The sequence below is a fragment of the Chlorocebus sabaeus genome, chromosome 10 (assembly GCF_047675955.1).
Source record: "Chlorocebus sabaeus isolate Y175 chromosome 10, mChlSab1.0.hap1, whole genome shotgun sequence".
NCBI classification, from domain to species: domain Eukaryota; kingdom Metazoa; phylum Chordata; class Mammalia; order Primates; family Cercopithecidae; genus Chlorocebus; species Chlorocebus sabaeus.
In genome coordinates this window covers 88,808,043-88,824,719 of record NC_132913.1, presented here as the reverse complement: position 1 = coordinate 88,824,719, position 16,677 = coordinate 88,808,043, and the positions used below count along the sequence as shown (strand labels likewise).

The window sequence follows — 16,677 nt, the reverse complement described above, 5'->3', positions numbered from 1 at the left end:
ATTCTAAAGCAAATTTAAAATCTAGAATGGAAGGGACTTTTAATTTTCTGAATCACTGGTCTTCCCTGTAGTATGCATAACAGGCATGATCCATAATTGGAAAAACTGCTAAGTAAATATGAGTAGGTAAAACTCATATTAAATTGATACTTTGATGTGCATAATTCTCCCTTTGAGAAAATAAATCTAATTTCTGCATAAGTATTTTGATTTTATTTTCCACAGTAAAGCAAACTATTTGCTTTATAGTAGCAGGGTAAATATTATATAGCTATATATTATACAGTTAAATATTAACTGTATAGTGGCAGGGTAAAAATACCAGCTTATACTTTCAATTTTGGATTTTTCTTTTCTATCTAAATTTGGAAATTTAGTATTGAGAGGGTGAGTGTTTGTATATATACACGTGTCTACACACTTGGAAAAAAGATAGAAGATGGGGTCATAGTTTTCAAAGAGGATTTTCTGATTTTTTAAAGACAAATGGAATATTGAATACAACTTTTCAAGCAAAGTAAGAAATTGCGTTTATGTTAAATGATATAAGATTATATAGGATCTCAGAACTCTTATCCTAAGAGGAGGCAAGGGAGATAGAGTTATCTTTATTTCTCTTGGTTAAACCAACTGTTCCTAAACTTTCCTCTAATAGATAATTGAGTAGTAAGCGGGCATTTTTCAGATGATCAGAACAACTTACTCATCTGATTTTCTAAAATCCAGGAATCTCCCAAAGGAATCAAGACAAAAGAGAGAGAAATTGAGTCGTAGGAGCACCTAGAAAAGTGACCAGTGGCCTGGGTCTCGATGCCCTTCCACTGCCACTCCAGTAATGGGTTATATCAGCTGTGAAGGAAAATTATGTTACTCACTAACATAGCATAAATTATCGCAGTGTGGCTTCCCTAATTGTCTTGTGTACATAAGAGGGAAGAGGAAGAATGTTTTCTTGCCTTCTTCAAACTCAGGCAAAAATGTTAAATAGGTAGAATTTATCTTTAGACTCATTATACATTCTTTTTTGTAAATCTTTTATAATAGAAAATTTGAAAAAGAATCATTTATTATGGTATATATCCTTCCAGTTATTTTACTGAATGTTTTACTTGTTTACTCAGAGTACACATGCAATTTTTTATTTTTAATGTAAACATTACAACCATATTCTTCGATGTGGCACACACACTCTCCCTCTCTCTGTATGTATATAAATTAAAGATGGTTATTAAAGGATGAAAGATCAAATTCTGGATGACATAAAAAGTAAAATATAAGAGTTCGTAATTTATATTTGGGGTCGGGGAGAGAGATTTTGGTGGAGAGAAATTACAAAGTAATCTGGCCAGCATTGCTTAGGAGTCTGTCCCCTGAGGTCAGCTCTCAAGTTTTTCAGGTTTCTAGCTTCTTATCTTCAATATCTTTTGAAATAACGATCCTTTGTAACAGTAAGATCTTTTTAAAACATGGTTTCTAGCATGGTATCTAGCACAGTATCTAACGGGAGGCATGGGTGTAGGGTCTGAATTTAGAGACTGCCTAAGAAACATCCAATGTTTTCATTCTTTGTCTTTAACTGTTGCTATTATAAACTTTAGTCCTTGTATGTTTTTCTTTTTTCTTTTGACCATCCATGTCGGAAGTCCTTGTAAATTTAAAACCTACTTTTAAGAAACCTAAGTTACCAATCTGATCTTTTATTTTATTATTTAGGATTGTTCAGATAAATTTGAGGATTTACATGACATGACCTCATTTACACACCTTAAAAAAGTAAAATCAAGATCAAGGCTTTTAGGAAAAAGCTCAGATGATATCCATAATCATGCCAGACACTCTGCAAGACCATATACTGCTCCGGAGGTTAACAAGCAACGAGAAAGCTACAGTGGAAAGTTTACAAGTCGTCGAATGGTTTCATCAGGCTTAGTTCATATAAATGATAAAACATCACATTATGAAATGCAAAAAATGCGGCCAAAAAAAATTAAAAGAGGATATTGAAAAATGTTCGTTCATTTGTGTTATTATAAAACATGTTTAACTTAGAATCATGTGAGGCCAGCAGTCAGAATATCATTTCTCCATTAACAAAATGGTTTGGAGATCTCTTCTTTTGTGTGACAGAAGTCAGCAACCAAATTTCATCTTGTTAGAACCATTTTGTTTTGATTAAAATGAAAAACAAACACATTTGATATAAATGTGTTTTCGTTCATGAAGCTTAGGGAACAGACCCAGAAATACGTGTTCAGTTTATATTCATGAACAAAGTTTTATTTCTCAGTTTTCACTTTTTCCGCTATGTAATACCACTCCAATTTGGTTTTCTCTGACTTCTCCAACCTTTGTTACACTGTAAATTATCCCTTTCTACCCAGTTTTCAGGTGATTTGTGGTTATCAATGTGTGCAGCCTTTTGTTATGAGTATATACTTTTAGGCCAGGCACCATGGCTCACGCCTGTAATCCCAGCACTTTGGGAGGCCAAGGCAAGTGGATGGCTTGAGCCCAGGAGTTCTAGATCAGCCTGGGCAACATGACGAAACCCTGTCTCTACAAAAAATCAGCTGGGCGTGGTAGCACGCCTGTGGTCCCAGCTACTGAGGAAGCTGAGGTGGGAGAACCACCTGAGCCTGGGAGGCCAAGACTGCAGTGAGTTGCGAGAGTGACACCCCTCGCAAGAAAACAAACAAAAAAAAGAATATATACTTTTACTCTTCAGCTCTAGTTATTTCTAGATTCAACAGTTTGCAATTCTCTGGGCCTTATAGTTGTTTATTAACTTTTTTGGGACAGAGTTCTAGCTATGTTGCCCAGGTTGGTCTCAAACTCTGGACTCAAATGATCCTCCCGCCTCAGCTTGTCAAGTAACTGAGATTTATAGGTGTGTGCCACCACACCCAGCTGAACTTTTATTCATTTTAACATCATCTGATATTGCATTTTTTTACACAATAAAAATAAGAATATAGTTAATTCCTGAAGCATCTCTTACATAGCAGTGACTTTCTAAGTTACTCATACAACTGTGAAAGGGCCTCTTAGTAACATCATACTTGGGAAACTGCATAAAATTGTAGAAACTGAGTAAGATATAATCTAGCTAAATCAACATAGGATTTAAATCAGACTTCTGAGAATTGGTTCTGTTTCTTTGTAAGTACAGTATTTGGATCTTGTTGAATTTTGATCCACTCTTGAAAAGCAAAACTCGATTTACAGAATTTTTGTTTCTATTTTTCTACCAGAAGTTATAACGACTATGGGGTTTAAATAGAATTGGTTGATGGAAAACATAATTCCTGATCATTCAGTGTTATAATCAGGATAGTAATTTTTTTTTTTTTTTTTTTTTTTTTTGAGACGGAGTCTCGCTCTGTCGCCCAGGCTGGAGTGCAGTGGCCGGATCTCAGCTCACTGCAAGCTCCGCCTCCCGGGTTCATGCCATTCTCCTGCCTCAGCCTCCCGAGTAGCTGGGACTACAGGCGCCCGCCACCTCGCCCGGCTAGTTTTTTTGTAGTTTTAGTAGAGACAGGGTTTCACCGTGTTAGCCAGGATGGTCTCGATCTTCTGACCTCGTGATCCGCCCGTCTCGGCCTCCCAAAGTGCTGGGATTACAGGCTTGAGCCACCGTGCCCGGCCAGGATAGTAATTTTTTATAGGGACTAAGAATTTCCAATAATCCTCAAAGTTGTCAGTACTTGTATCAGTCAGCTTGTAACTGGGAAAACACAACTCCAGATCTTTCAGGTAGAAGGAATACAGGGAGTTGGTTTTGTGGGTGATGGAATCAAGGCTAAGAAGCAGAAAGGGATGTTGAAGCAACCCAGAGATTAGCAAGAGTGGGAAGTGCTACCACCACTTGGATGGAAAGGACAGCAGGGGGCACTGGTGCTACCAGAGTCTTGAAGCTAGAGACAAGGACGATACCACCACTGCCAGGGACACTTGAAGCAGAAGGGGAGTGGGGCAAAGGGCAAGATATACTATGTTTCTCCTCTCTCGTCCTGCTCTCTGATCTACTATTGCCTCCCTGGAAACCAGAGATTGCAGGTACATGGGAAACGTAGATCCTAGTGAAGCAGAACAGGGAGAGGGTGGAGAAATGAACTTGAGAGCTAATAGGCAACTGGCCAACAGTACTTATGAGGGAAACCATTGATCTGGCTTGCAGTAAAGGACGAAATATTTACTAGATAGAAATCTCAAATCTCTTTGCCACATTAAATTTTTAATGGCAATATTGTGACAAGCAAAGAATTTAAAACTTCTTACCATGGAAATCTCTTACATTTTCAAGTCTTTTTTTTTAATTCAAATACTTTAATTCAAGAAAGAATTCAATAAATATTAAACGTCTACAATACGCCAGACAGTTTTACTAAACAGCAATATACCAGTGAATAAGACAATATTCTCAGGAAGTCCACAGTCCTTTGTGAATATAAACACAGAAGTAATTAGAGTTGTGTCAGTGCTTTTTGGGGAAGTTACTATAGAAGCTTATAGGAGGGCATTTTAGCTAAAGTGACTGCTAGTTTGGGTCCTTTGAAAAGCAGACACCAAGATGAAATTAGACATGTAGTAGTCATGGCCCCTACCAGTGTGTCCATGTCCTAATCCCAGGAACCTGTGAATGTTACCTTATGTGAGGAGAGATTTTTGCAACTGTGATTAAACCAATGGTGTTGAGATGGGGGGAATTATCCCAAATTATCTGGGTGGGCACAATATAATCACAAAAGTCAGAGAAGGAGATGGGACCACAGAAGCAGAAGTTGGAGCAGTGCTGTGCCATGAGGGAAGGAAGTAGGAAGCCTCTAGAATCTGGGAAGGCAACAGAATCTCCCCTAGAGACTCTGGAAGGAGTATAGCGCTACCAATCCATTTTAAACTTCTGACCTCCAGAACTGTCAGATAATAAATGTGCATTATTTTAAGCCACTGGGTTTGTGGTAATTTGTCACAGCCGTGATAGGAAATTAATACCACCTGCAACAGATGTTTTGAGGGGAAAAGTCTGGGAGGGAAAAGTAGGGAGGCAGTAGAAGATGGCTGGGAGAGCTATCCATGATGTAAGTCTGACCAAAGTGGAAGAGAGAGAGGAAGACAAGAAGGCAGAATAGGAAATGGCTTAGACTGCAGTGTCATTCTAAATAAGTTTCAGCCGGGCTGATGGGGAGTGCTCCAGCCGAAGTCATTAATCACAAAAGGCCTTTGTCTCCCAGGAATGGGCTTGAATTGCAATCCCTGCTGCCAGGGGTAGGGATAGGATGAGGCAGGTATGGTGGGTAGGATAATGTTCCCCAAAAGATGCCTACATCCTAAGGCCCAGAACCTGTTAATATGTTAGGTTATGTGGCTAAAGGGAACTACGATTGCAGACAGAATTAAGGTTGCTTATCAGCTGACTGTAGACAGGGAAGCTATCCCAGATTATCTTGCTATGCCCAGTATAATCACAGGGGTCTTTAAAAAGTAGAAGATGGAATCAAAGGGAGAACTAGAGAAATGGCAGAATGAGGATTCAGCCCCACATTGCTGACTTTGAAGATGGTCAAACAGGGCCATGAGCCAAGGAATGTGAATAGTTTCTAAAAACTGAAAAGGCCAAGGAAACAGATTCCCCTCTGGAGCCTCCAGAAGGAACGGAACCCTGCCAAACCTTGATTTTAGCTCAGTAAGACTGATTTCAAACTTCTGTACCAAAACTTCAAAATAATAGTTGTGTTGCTTAAGCCACTAAGTTTGTGGCAATTTGTTACAGCAGCCATTGGAAATACAGCAAGCAAGGAGCCTAAGGTACAAAATTTAAGAAAGCACTCACAGGGTGAAGTCATCACTCATGGTGATACCCATGGTGATGGTTGATTTTGTGTGTCAACTGTACTGGGGCACAGGTGCCCAGATACTTGGTCAAACATTATTCTGAATGCCTGTAGTCCTAGCACTTTGGGAGTCCAGGGTCAAGAGTTCTAGACCAGCCTGGCCAACATGGTGAAACCCTATCTCTACTAAAAATACAAAAATGAGCTCGGCATGGTGGCGGGAGCCTGTAATCCCAGCTACTTGGGAGGCTGATGCAGGAGACTCACTTGAACCCGGGAGGTGGAAGTTACAGTGAGCTGAAATCATGCCACTGCACTCCAGCCTGGGCGACAGAGCAAGACTCCATCTCAAAAAAATAAACAAAAAATAACATAATTCTGAGTGTCTCTGTGAGGATATGTATTAGGGTTCTCCAGAGGGGCAGAACTAATGAATATAGGAAATGGAGTTTACTAGGGAGAACTGGCTCACACTATCACAAGGGGAAGTCCTGCAGTCGGCCATCTGCAAGCTGAGGAAGAAAGAAGCCAGCAGTTGCTCCGTCCAAGTCCAAAAGCCTCAAAAGCAGCAAAGCCAACAGTACAGCCCTCAGTCTGTGGCTGAAGGCCCAAAAGTCCCCAGGAAGCCCGTGTGCAACTCCCAGAGTCCGAAGGCCAAAGAACCTAGAGTCTGATGTCTAAGGGCAGGAGGAGTGGAAGGAAGTATCCAGCACAGAAGAAAGATGAAATCTTCAAGGCTCAGCAAGCAAGGTTATCCCTCTTCTGGCCGCCATCTTCTAGCTGTTTAGCAGCTGACTGCATGCTGCCCACCCACATTGACGGTGGGTCTTCCTCTCCCAGTCCACTGACTCAAATGTCACTCTCCTCTGGCAAAACCCTCATAGACACACCCAGAAACAATACTTTACCACAAGGGTCCCCAAACCCCTCTATGGACCCATACGAGTCAGTGGCCTGTTAGGAACCCAGCGTCACAGCAGGTGAGCAGCAGGGTGGGTGAGCATTACTGCCTGAGCTCCGCCTCCTGCCAGATCAGCGGCCACATTAAATTCTCATAGGAGCACCAACCCTATTGTGAACTGCACACACCAGCGATCTAGGTTGTGCCGCTCCTTATGATAATCTAATGCCTGATCTGAGATGGAACAGTTTCATCCTGAAACTATCCCCCACCCCATGGAGAAACTGTATACCACAAAACTGGTGCCAAAAAGTTGGGACCACTGCGTTATCAGCTATCTAGACATCCTTCAATCCAATCAAGTTGACACTTAATATTAACCATCACAGGGTGTTTCTGGATCAGACTAACATTTAAATTGGTCGACTAAGTAAAGCAGATTGCATTCTCTAATATTAGTGGACCTCATCCAATCCATTGAAGACCTGAATAGAAGAGAAAAGCTAAACTTCCCCCAAGTAAAAGAGAATTCCTCCTGCCTGAATGCATTTGAACTGCGACATTGGCTTTTTCCTGCCTTTGGACTCAAACTGAAACACTTACTCTTCCTGGGTCTTGAGTCTGATAGCCTTTGGACGAGAACTACACCATCAGCTCTTCTGGACGTCCAGCTTGCTAACTCACCTGGCAGAGCTTTGGACTTGTCAGCCTCCACAATCGCATGAACCAATTCCTTATAATAAATCCATTTATATATGTATATATATAAAATGTAGATATATATATGCACATTCATTCTATTGGCTACTTCTCTGGAGTACCCTAATACACCCCATAGTAGGAGATCTGAGAGGCACCATTTCATGCCCTTTATGGTCCAATTTTTAAACTACACACATTCAGGAGAACCTCCACACCGATTTGAAAGAACCTCTAAGGTCTCTGGGCCCCTCTTATGGAAGGGAAATTTAGGAGGAGGAGGTTAGTAGGATGAACTTTAGCCCTTACCACTAGAGTTGCTCTTAGGGCCTCAGTGGTCTTCATCTCCTCCCTTTTCCACTGTCCATTTTAAATTCTTTCACTTTGGTGGGTCTTGGTGGCTTAACAGATGGAGTAACCCAAACCTTCATTCTTGAGCGAGTCCAGTCAATAAACATGAAGAAAATTGTGCTTGAAATGGCCTATAGATTTGTATATTATTTGTCTTTTTAATTTTTTAGTCCTGAAGTAATCATTTTAAAATAACTTTTAATGTAATATAAATAAGATTGTATAAATTAAGAAAATCAACTGAAGTAGGTCCCAGTTTACCACACCTCCAAACTATGTATTCTTTTTGAATACATAGTTTGAGACATGGCAGAGTCTCTTTTCTAATTAGGAAATATTAATTAAGACCTCTATGTCCTCATGTTGTACCTCCTACAGGAGCAATAACCATACAAAAGGCCAGAATGCCTTCTGCCTCCATTTAATCGAATACTCAGTTGATTATAGATTATGGAAATGAACTTGCTTGAGAAAGGGCTTTTCTTGGCAAAACAAATCAGAATCTGTATTTTAGCTCTGTCAAACCACGCAAGGAAAATAAATAAAAGCATAAACTCAATTCAGTAAATCTTTATTGAGCTCCCACGGGGTGCATGAATTTAGGATCTATAATTTACATAAGTAGGAAAGTGTTACTTTAGCCCCCTTTTTTTAAAAAAAAAAGCAAATTACAATTTCTGTATATATTTCAAGTGAATCATTTAATGTCAGTGAGGTTCAGTTAGATGTTACCATAAGTATTAACAGAAGAAAAAGGGAAAGTACAAACATTTTCCCTCTACCAGAAAAGGGTCTGATGTAAGATAAACCAGCCCATTGGTTTAACAATAGCTCATTAAAAAGGCCAGAGAATCTGGGAGAAGAAGATGTACTTGGAAGCACTGTCCTCTGAGGGCCCATTCCCAAGGGACAGCAAAATACTGAAAAAAATTAACTGGCTCAAAAATTATATTGAGAGAGAAAAAGAGTTAGTCACAGCTTAGAAAAAAATTCCAGAATAAATGACACTCGCTAGATTAGTAATTCTGATGTTTCCTTGGAGTTGTCATAGTACTCTGTGGGAACCAGAGGGACTACAAACTGATGCCCCTTTGAACAGAGTGGTTTTAAATAATAGATTCTCCAGTGCACCAACTGTATTTTCAAGTATAATTCTGGTATTTGTACCTAGCAATACAGAAGAAAAAGCAGCAAGGAGAAAGTGTCAAGTATATAGGACATAAAATGATTTGGCAGCCCTAGAATTCCCAGTATGAGTCTTTTTCATCAGGAAAATCACATTCTGGCTCAGTCCAAGGTAACACTGGAGGCAATGATATTGATGGCTTGTTATAAGCAGGAGGCAACAGTGAAAGTATTGAATCATGGCTTTCTTCTTTCATCTGTTAAAGAAACTCAAAATAAGGCTGTTGATATATCATTTCAATACATCAGTTTTGTTAGCAATAAATAACTTTTAAAGAATTTATGTTAAATGTGTTTAAAATTGTTTTCAGGTGTTCCCCCTAAAACTGCCTTTGATTCTAGTCATCTGAAAACAGGAAGAAGAGCCAAATAAACTGACTTCTTATCAGAATTACTTTGCCCTTTCATCATTTCTAGCCAACATAGAAAATGTCTCTAAATTAATCAAAATATACACCAAGCATCAATAACATGTAATGATAGTCCATTTTGTTTTTACTCATTTTGTTTTGAAGAATGAAAGTATTTTAGAAAGTCTGTAATTGAACTACCAAAAGTTTTCTTGTTTTTAACTTTATTTGGTAACAGAGTTATTAATAAGAACCTTGGTAACCAAAGTATCTCATCAAGCCAACAAAATAAAGTGACTTTTTAATAGTAATTAAAAACATCGAGACAACGGATGATAGATCAGCTCACCTGTTTGAAGAAAACATGGGACAATAAACTGCTTGCTGATGGCCTGAAATTTTTAAGAAAGTTATAAAAAAAAAAACCTTTATATTAGAATGTAGATTTCAGGTGTATAAATATGTTAGAAATTAGGTTTAGAGCTATAAAACCCAGTAAGAAAAAAATTAAAAAGAATATATATCAGAAGCCCAATTCTTAGCTACAACCTTGACTAAAGGGAATAATTGTAGAGGTATCCTTCAATTAATCTATACTCAACATCTACTGGACACAGTATTTACTGACAGTAACTTAGTAGGGTAGCAGCAATTTACATTTTTATACTGCTTAGAGTCAACATAAATGTGCTAATTAATGTCCAGAAAGAGTAACTGATTTTTACTCTGATTTTTCTTGTAAAAATCAGTTAGAAAATGGTACAGCTGAGACTGGAGCCCAACTCTTCTGATTTTTTTTTTTCTTTTGAGATGGAGTCTCACTCTGTCACCTAGGTTACAGTACAGTGGCATGATTTCGGCTCACTGCAACCTCTGCTTACTGGGTTCAAGCGATTCTCCTCCCTCAGCCTCCCGAGTAGCTGGGACTACAGGTGCATGCCACCACACCCAGCTAATTTTTGTATTTTTAGTAGAGACGGGGTTTCACCATGTTGGCCAGGCTGGTCTTGAACTCCTGACCTCAGGCGATCCACCGGCCTCAGCCTCCCAAAGTGCTGGGATTATAGGCGTGAGCCACCGCACCCAGCCTCTTCTGATTTTGAATCCAGTATTCTCATTTCCTTGTTCCCACTAGTTGTTCTTAGCACTGACATTTTCTAGATTAGACAATATTTTGATCAAAACATTGATAAAAGATTTGTATTCTCCTGGAAGGGCAATGTTACAAAGCTTCTATAAAATGTAAAACATGTACATTTTGCAGTATTTAGAAGAGATCAATATTACCTTTTCTCAGGATCTTGTTGCAAACAGAGCTGTACCAAGCTAAAGAAGGCAGGAGAGAAGGTTTTTGAGGATGGTGTGTGTAATCGGTCACTATTTACTGTGTGAGTTCCACTGGAGACAAGCACGCTTTCTCCAATCCCAGAGTCTACACCTGACCGGGAGTTTTTCATTCTGGATTCTGATTGAGGGAAAATACTGATATCCAATGGGCTGTAAGGAGGACCCTTCAGTTTCTGTAACAGCATCTAAGAGAAACAGAACTTTCCTTCAACACTTTCCAGGCAAAATATTAAAACAGTAACAATAAAGCTCCTAAGAGTCTATAGCAAATGTATTTAACAGAAATTATCTAGAATGTAAGCAATCTTATGAAAGGGAAGTACTTCAGGGATTTTAGCAGCACTTACCTGAGTTCTATGCATGTCCTGGAAAGGCACCTGCCCACTGGCTAATTCACATGCTGTAATCCCAACACTGTAAATATCTGACTTCACATTATACCCATGTAAATCCTGTAGGACACAATTAATTTGAAGTCTTTTAGTGCAAATAAGTTAACCAAAAGTTATACATGTGTGCTTTTTTGATAAAGAATGGTGAACAATAATGGAAAAGAAACCCATAAGTGACAAATCAAGACACACTTAATATATGGTATTTAATTTCCTAACATAATTTTGACAAGAAAGAGAAAGTCTTGCAGAAGGCCATTCACCAATCCACATATAAAGTCACAACTGTACTTCAGTCAAACTCAGAAGACACTTGAGACACAGAAAACCCAATGCAACGGCCACACCTGACCTGTCTCAGTAGTTCTGGACTCAGCCACGGCTGCACTGATGTGCTGAACTGTGGGAAATCATACACAGCTGTATGCCTCTGTCCATGCTTAACCAAACTATGCAGATGGGACAGGCCAGAGAGGGTCACTAGGCCATCACCAGAAATGAGGATATGGCTGGCTTTAATACTCCTAGAACAAAGAGAAACAATCCTAAGTAATAGGAAACTGGCCAATGAAGAAAGAATAAAAATCTGGTAGGAACAAATCCATATATTCTCTTGGAAATTAAATACCCTTTATAAAACAGCAGTATAAACTGCAAAACAGTACTGCAAAACTGCTGTTTACACAGGAAATATTCAGGGAATAAGAATTCTTTCTCAACTACTTACTACAGCACCAACACAAGTAAAGATATATAACTGAAAGCTACATGTTAAGAACTGATGGCCGGGCGCGGTGGCTCACGCCTCTAATCCCAACACTTTGGAAGGCTGAGGCAGGCAGATCATGAGGTCAGGAGATCGAGGCCATCCTGGATAACACGGTGAAACCCCGTCTCTACTAAAAATACAAAAAATTAGCCGGGCATGGTGGCGGGCGCCTGTAGTCCCAGCTACTTGGGAGGCTGAGGCAGGAGAATGGCGTGAACCCAGGAGGTAGAGCTTGCAATGAGCCAAGATTGCACCACTGCACTCCAGCCTGGGGGACAGAGCGAGACCCTGTCCATCTCAAAAAAAAAAAAAAGAACTGATAATATTTTTTCAAACAAGGAATGGAATCAAATAATTAATTTCACTTTTTTTTTTTTTGAGACAGAGTCTCACTCTGTGGCCCAGGCTGGAGTGCAGTGGCATGACCTCAGCTCACTGCAACCTTCACCTCCTGGGTTCAAGTGATTCTCCTGCCTCAGCCTCCTGAGTAGCTGGGACTGCAGGTGTGTGCCACCACACCTGGCTACTTTTTTTTTTTTTTTGTATTTTGAGTAGAGACAGGGTTTCACCATCTTGGCCAGGCTAGTCTCAAACTCCTGACCTCAAGTGATCTGCCCGCCTCGGCCTCCCAAAGTCCTGGGATTACAGGCATGAGCCACCATGCCTGGCCAATTTCACTATTTTTGAATGCTGTTGCAAAACACCTAAGAAGTGTTACCTAAAAAAAAAATCAAACAATATTTGAAATATAAGGTTTTAAAGCTAAATGTAATACTATCCAGTAAAAGTCTCTCTCATACATCATTTATAAAAAGATATATTATACATTTCCTTTAATTGTCAGATAAATTATAAGAGCCTTGTTTTTCGATCCCAAACACTGAATTTGGAAACTTAACAGAGGAGGATGGCCAATCATCTGGTGACATATAATGAAACCCCAGTTAACCAGAATATAGTGTGTTGGAAATCCTTGGTTAACTAGAATTTTGCTGGAAAAACAATAGTAAGACTAAAAGCTTTAAGGAGATTGAAACAATAGGAAAGCAAGCTTATTTAAAGGTAACAATTAAAAAGTAAGATAAAGTCGCAGTATATCTTAGAACAGCACTGTTTTTAACATTCAGTCAATCACTTTTGCATATACACTTTGGTAACAAGAGAAGTGATATTTAGGATGATAACCTCAAGGTACTGCAAAATAAGAAATCGAAGAAAAGTTTAATTCCAATTTATGCATAAGATAAGATGGAAAGCAGATAATGAAGCTCTTCATTTGCTTAAACAAAAACGGAATGAAAAACACCCAGCTAACTAGGATCCCATTTCCTACAGCTCATCTCCTGAACATCCTCATTAGATTGAGACTGTGAGCTCCATGAGGGCAGGCACTCCATCCCAGCACCAAGAACTGCTTGTCACAGAGGATGTGGTCTGAACATGTTTGGTGAAGGGACATAAAATGTATCAATCCATTGCACCTAATGGTCCCTTCCTCCCTCAATTTTCACTTACAAGTTTCCTATCCCTCTTTTCTAACATTCAACTGCTCCTTCCTAAAACCTCCTTCAGAGAGTTCTTCCAGTAAAATTATTTCATTTAGTAAAATACAAATAAGTAAATACCTGTGAATACAGCCATTTTGGTGCAGATAGTTCAACCCTCTCACTGCTCCAAAGAGAATGTTTCTTATTAAAGTTTCACTCATTCCTTCAGGAAAATAGGTCCTCAAGAGCTGACTTGCTGAACCTGAAAGAAACCCCTAAAATCCTTATATGAACATTGAAAGTGATTTTGCTTCCAGCTGTGTTTTAATATTCTCTTCAACCATAAACACAAACATATCTGTTACTTTTTGGAGTCTAACCCAAACAACACTTTCCCACACAAACATGATTTTCTTTCAAGAATCTTTAAACAATTTTTTCTAATGACACTCTAGAGATTAGGAAAGAGAATTAATGATTTGTCAATATTATTGAATAAAAATACATTCTGTGTATATATATATTCTTAAATCCGGAAGCAATTCACAAAAGCTGTGCTAAAAATCAAAGTTCCAGAATCCATTCACTATTTATTCAACACAATTATGGAACACAACTTTGTGTTAAGTACTATGTGAGCACCTGGGGACACCACAAATAAAAATATATAAATGATCCTGGCCCTCAAGAAGCAGTGAGGGAGATGGGCACACACAAAGATGTTTCTAATACAGTGAAATAGTTTACAATGCAGTGTAACAGGGACAGGGATGGGGTGTAGAGGTGGAAAAACAACTTCTTCCTGCAGAATAACAGTAGGTCTCCATTAAAAGAGGGGTAGGAAGCTGAAGGGAAGAGACAGCCTGTGCAAAGGCACGGAATTCTTGGAAAAGCAGTGGTGGTTCACTGATCATCATACCAATTCTTACCTTTTTCTGCAAACTAAAATTCAACATGCACCAGATATAGAAATATACCATGAAATCTAAAATCAGTCATTAGACTTATAAATTAAATGTGGCAAATCATAAATCTAAAATCCCAACTCATCTATATAATTATAACATCTAGGCTAAATTATTTAAAACCAGCATTCTTACCATAGGCCATAAATGGAGAAATAACCCAAAGCCAGCTGCCAACAGTGAAAACTGTCCAATAAGTTGTAATATTGGGATGCCGGAAAAAGTGGGAGAGAATCACGGCTTTCTAGGATAAACACACAAGAGACAAGACATTTAAAAATAACCCTTTTTTCCTTATGAAAATGGCAGTCGTGGCAGCTAATACTCAAGGGTGCTCATTAGTGAAAGCACTGTTCTTAGTGCTTTTATCTATTTAAATCTCACAACCACTCCACGAAGTATGTGATATTATGATTCCCATTTTTCAGAAGACAGCACTTAAAAATAAGTTAGAAAACCTGTCCAAAAGCATGCAATTAATAAAAAGAAGTGGAAGTAGAATGTGAACTTAGTTTCCCTCTAGGGTCATACTCTTAACTGTACTATGTTCTTATTATAAAAACATTTTAAAATACCTAAAAATCCCTATCGCCACCTCACAGAGACCCACTGTTAACGTTTCATACGGTTTCTCCTAGTCTTTTTTTGTTTGTGTAATATACATGTTCACATATAAATATTTTAAGAATTGGAACAATATCCAAATAAAATCCTTTCCCCCTTTATATCAAAAATGATTAGTGACAATAAAAATGGTATTATAAGATACCTGAAATGCAATTCTGTCAAAATTTGTCATTTGGAAATTAATTTTGCTTATCTGGATAAAAAGGAAACTGTTTTTTATTTCTTCCATTGCCCTATGTGACTATTTAGGATGGGACTAACTAGGGGTATTGTAAAACTCCAGACCTGCATTTTGAATATGATATTCATTTGAAGGAGCAGCAGTTACCAAAGTTGGAATACATGTGTTCTTTCATATAATGAATCTGGCTTCCACGTATTCTTTCCAATTCTGTAACTGCATGTTAATTAGAAGAAATCTATATTTCCCTAACAGAAGAATTATTAGTTTGGGGGAGAAAATTCTTGTAGATGTAATCTCCTCAAATAAACATTATATTAAATACAATCACCCCTTAATATCCATGGAGCATTGGTTCCAGGACTGCATCCCCTGACCGCCTCCCACACACCACCCCATGAATGTACCAAAATCTAAGAATGCTCAAGTCCCTTGTATAAAATGGCATAATATTCACATATAAGCTATGCACATCCTCCTATATACTTTAAATCATTTCTAGGTTACTTATAATGTCTAATACAATGTAAATGCTATGTAAATAGTTATGCTGTGTTTTATTTGTACTATTTTTTATTGTATTATTTATTTTAAAATATATGTTTTCTATTCACAATTGGTTGAATCTGCAGATGTGGAACCAGTGGACACAGAGGGCCAACTGTGTATCATTTTCTTCATATTGTTACCTGTAAAGCTTTCAGGCGTTCTTCATTGCAGTTTTCCAGATTTGTAATTTTTATAGTTACCAGTGTTCCCGTGGGAGTATGCCGTGCAAGATGGACAGAAGTCAAGTTGTCAAATCCTCTTCCTATAATCAGGCATAAAAGTCATGTTAGTAACCAAAGAAGAAAAAAAATTGACAATTTAGACTTCATCAAAATTGAAAAGTCTTGCTCTTCAAAAAGTACTGTTAAGAAAATGAAAAGGCACACTACTCATTCAAAGTATTAATAATACTTATCAAGCAATCCAATTAAAAAACAGGCAGAGGATTAAACAGGCAATCCACAAAATAAGATATAGGAACAGCCAGTAAGCATATGAAAAGATGCTCAAGATAGAGAAATGCAAATTAAAACAGTGACACACCATTACATATCTATTATAATGACTAAAATTGTGACTTGATAAACCAATTGCGATATACTCACACAATGGAATGCTACTCAGCAATCCCCTGTCCCCACTCCTAGTCCCTGGCAACCACCAATCTGATTTTTGTCACATAAATGGCGTCAAAAAGAACACAGTCGTCAGCTTCTTTTGTGTTTAGCTTCTTTCGCTTGGCATATGCTTCTGAGACTCAACCACGTTGTTGTATGTGTCAGCAATTAATTTCTATTGCTGAGCAATAAACAATTGTATGGCTATACCACAATTTATCCATTTATAATACTGATGGTTATTTAGGTTGTTTTCAGTTTTTGGTGACTATAAAGCTGCCAAAAACATTCCTATACCTATAATGTATAGGTAGACATATGTTTTCATTTATCTTTGGCAAATATTTACGAGTGAGATTGCTGGGTCATGTGGTAAATGTATGCTTAACATTATAAGAAGTTGCCAAACTGTTTTCAAAAGTAGCT

General features: G+C 38.4%; 2 protein-coding genes across 8 annotated transcripts in view; one reads left to right on the top strand and one right to left on the bottom strand.

Annotated features, from left to right (window-relative positions):
• C2CD6 (C2 calcium dependent domain containing 6) overlaps positions 1-2,012 on the top strand; it is an 80,160-nt gene extending 78,148 nt beyond the window's left edge. For 4 of the 5 annotated variants that reach the window (XM_073019930.1, XM_073019927.1, XM_073019931.1 and 1 more), the window contains one exon: positions 1,714-2,012. In XM_073019930.1, coding sequence (XP_072876031.1) covers positions 1,714-2,004 — 291 coding nt within the window. In that variant the 3' untranslated portion in view covers positions 2,005-2,012. The remainder of the gene's footprint in view (positions 1-1,713) is intronic. The other variant, XR_012094266.1, reaches the window with a different exon arrangement.
• A 6,325-nt stretch (positions 2,013-8,337) lies between these two features.
• STRADB (STE20 related adaptor beta) overlaps positions 8,338-16,677 on the bottom strand; it is a 29,430-nt gene continuing 21,090 nt past the window's right edge. For all 3 annotated transcript variants that reach the window (XM_007965851.3, XM_007965852.3, XM_073019933.1), the window contains 8 exons: positions 15,775-15,896; positions 14,413-14,521; positions 13,451-13,574; positions 11,409-11,580; positions 11,012-11,116; positions 10,605-10,849; positions 9,667-9,709; positions 8,338-9,164 (listed from right to left, as the gene is read on the bottom strand). In XM_007965851.3, coding sequence (XP_007964042.1) covers positions 9,021-9,164; positions 9,667-9,709; positions 10,605-10,849; positions 11,012-11,116; positions 11,409-11,580; positions 13,451-13,574; positions 14,413-14,521; positions 15,775-15,896 — 1,064 coding nt within the window. In that variant the 3' untranslated portion in view covers positions 8,338-9,020. The remainder of the gene's footprint in view (positions 9,165-9,666; positions 9,710-10,604; positions 10,850-11,011; positions 11,117-11,408; positions 11,581-13,450; positions 13,575-14,412; positions 14,522-15,774; positions 15,897-16,677) is intronic.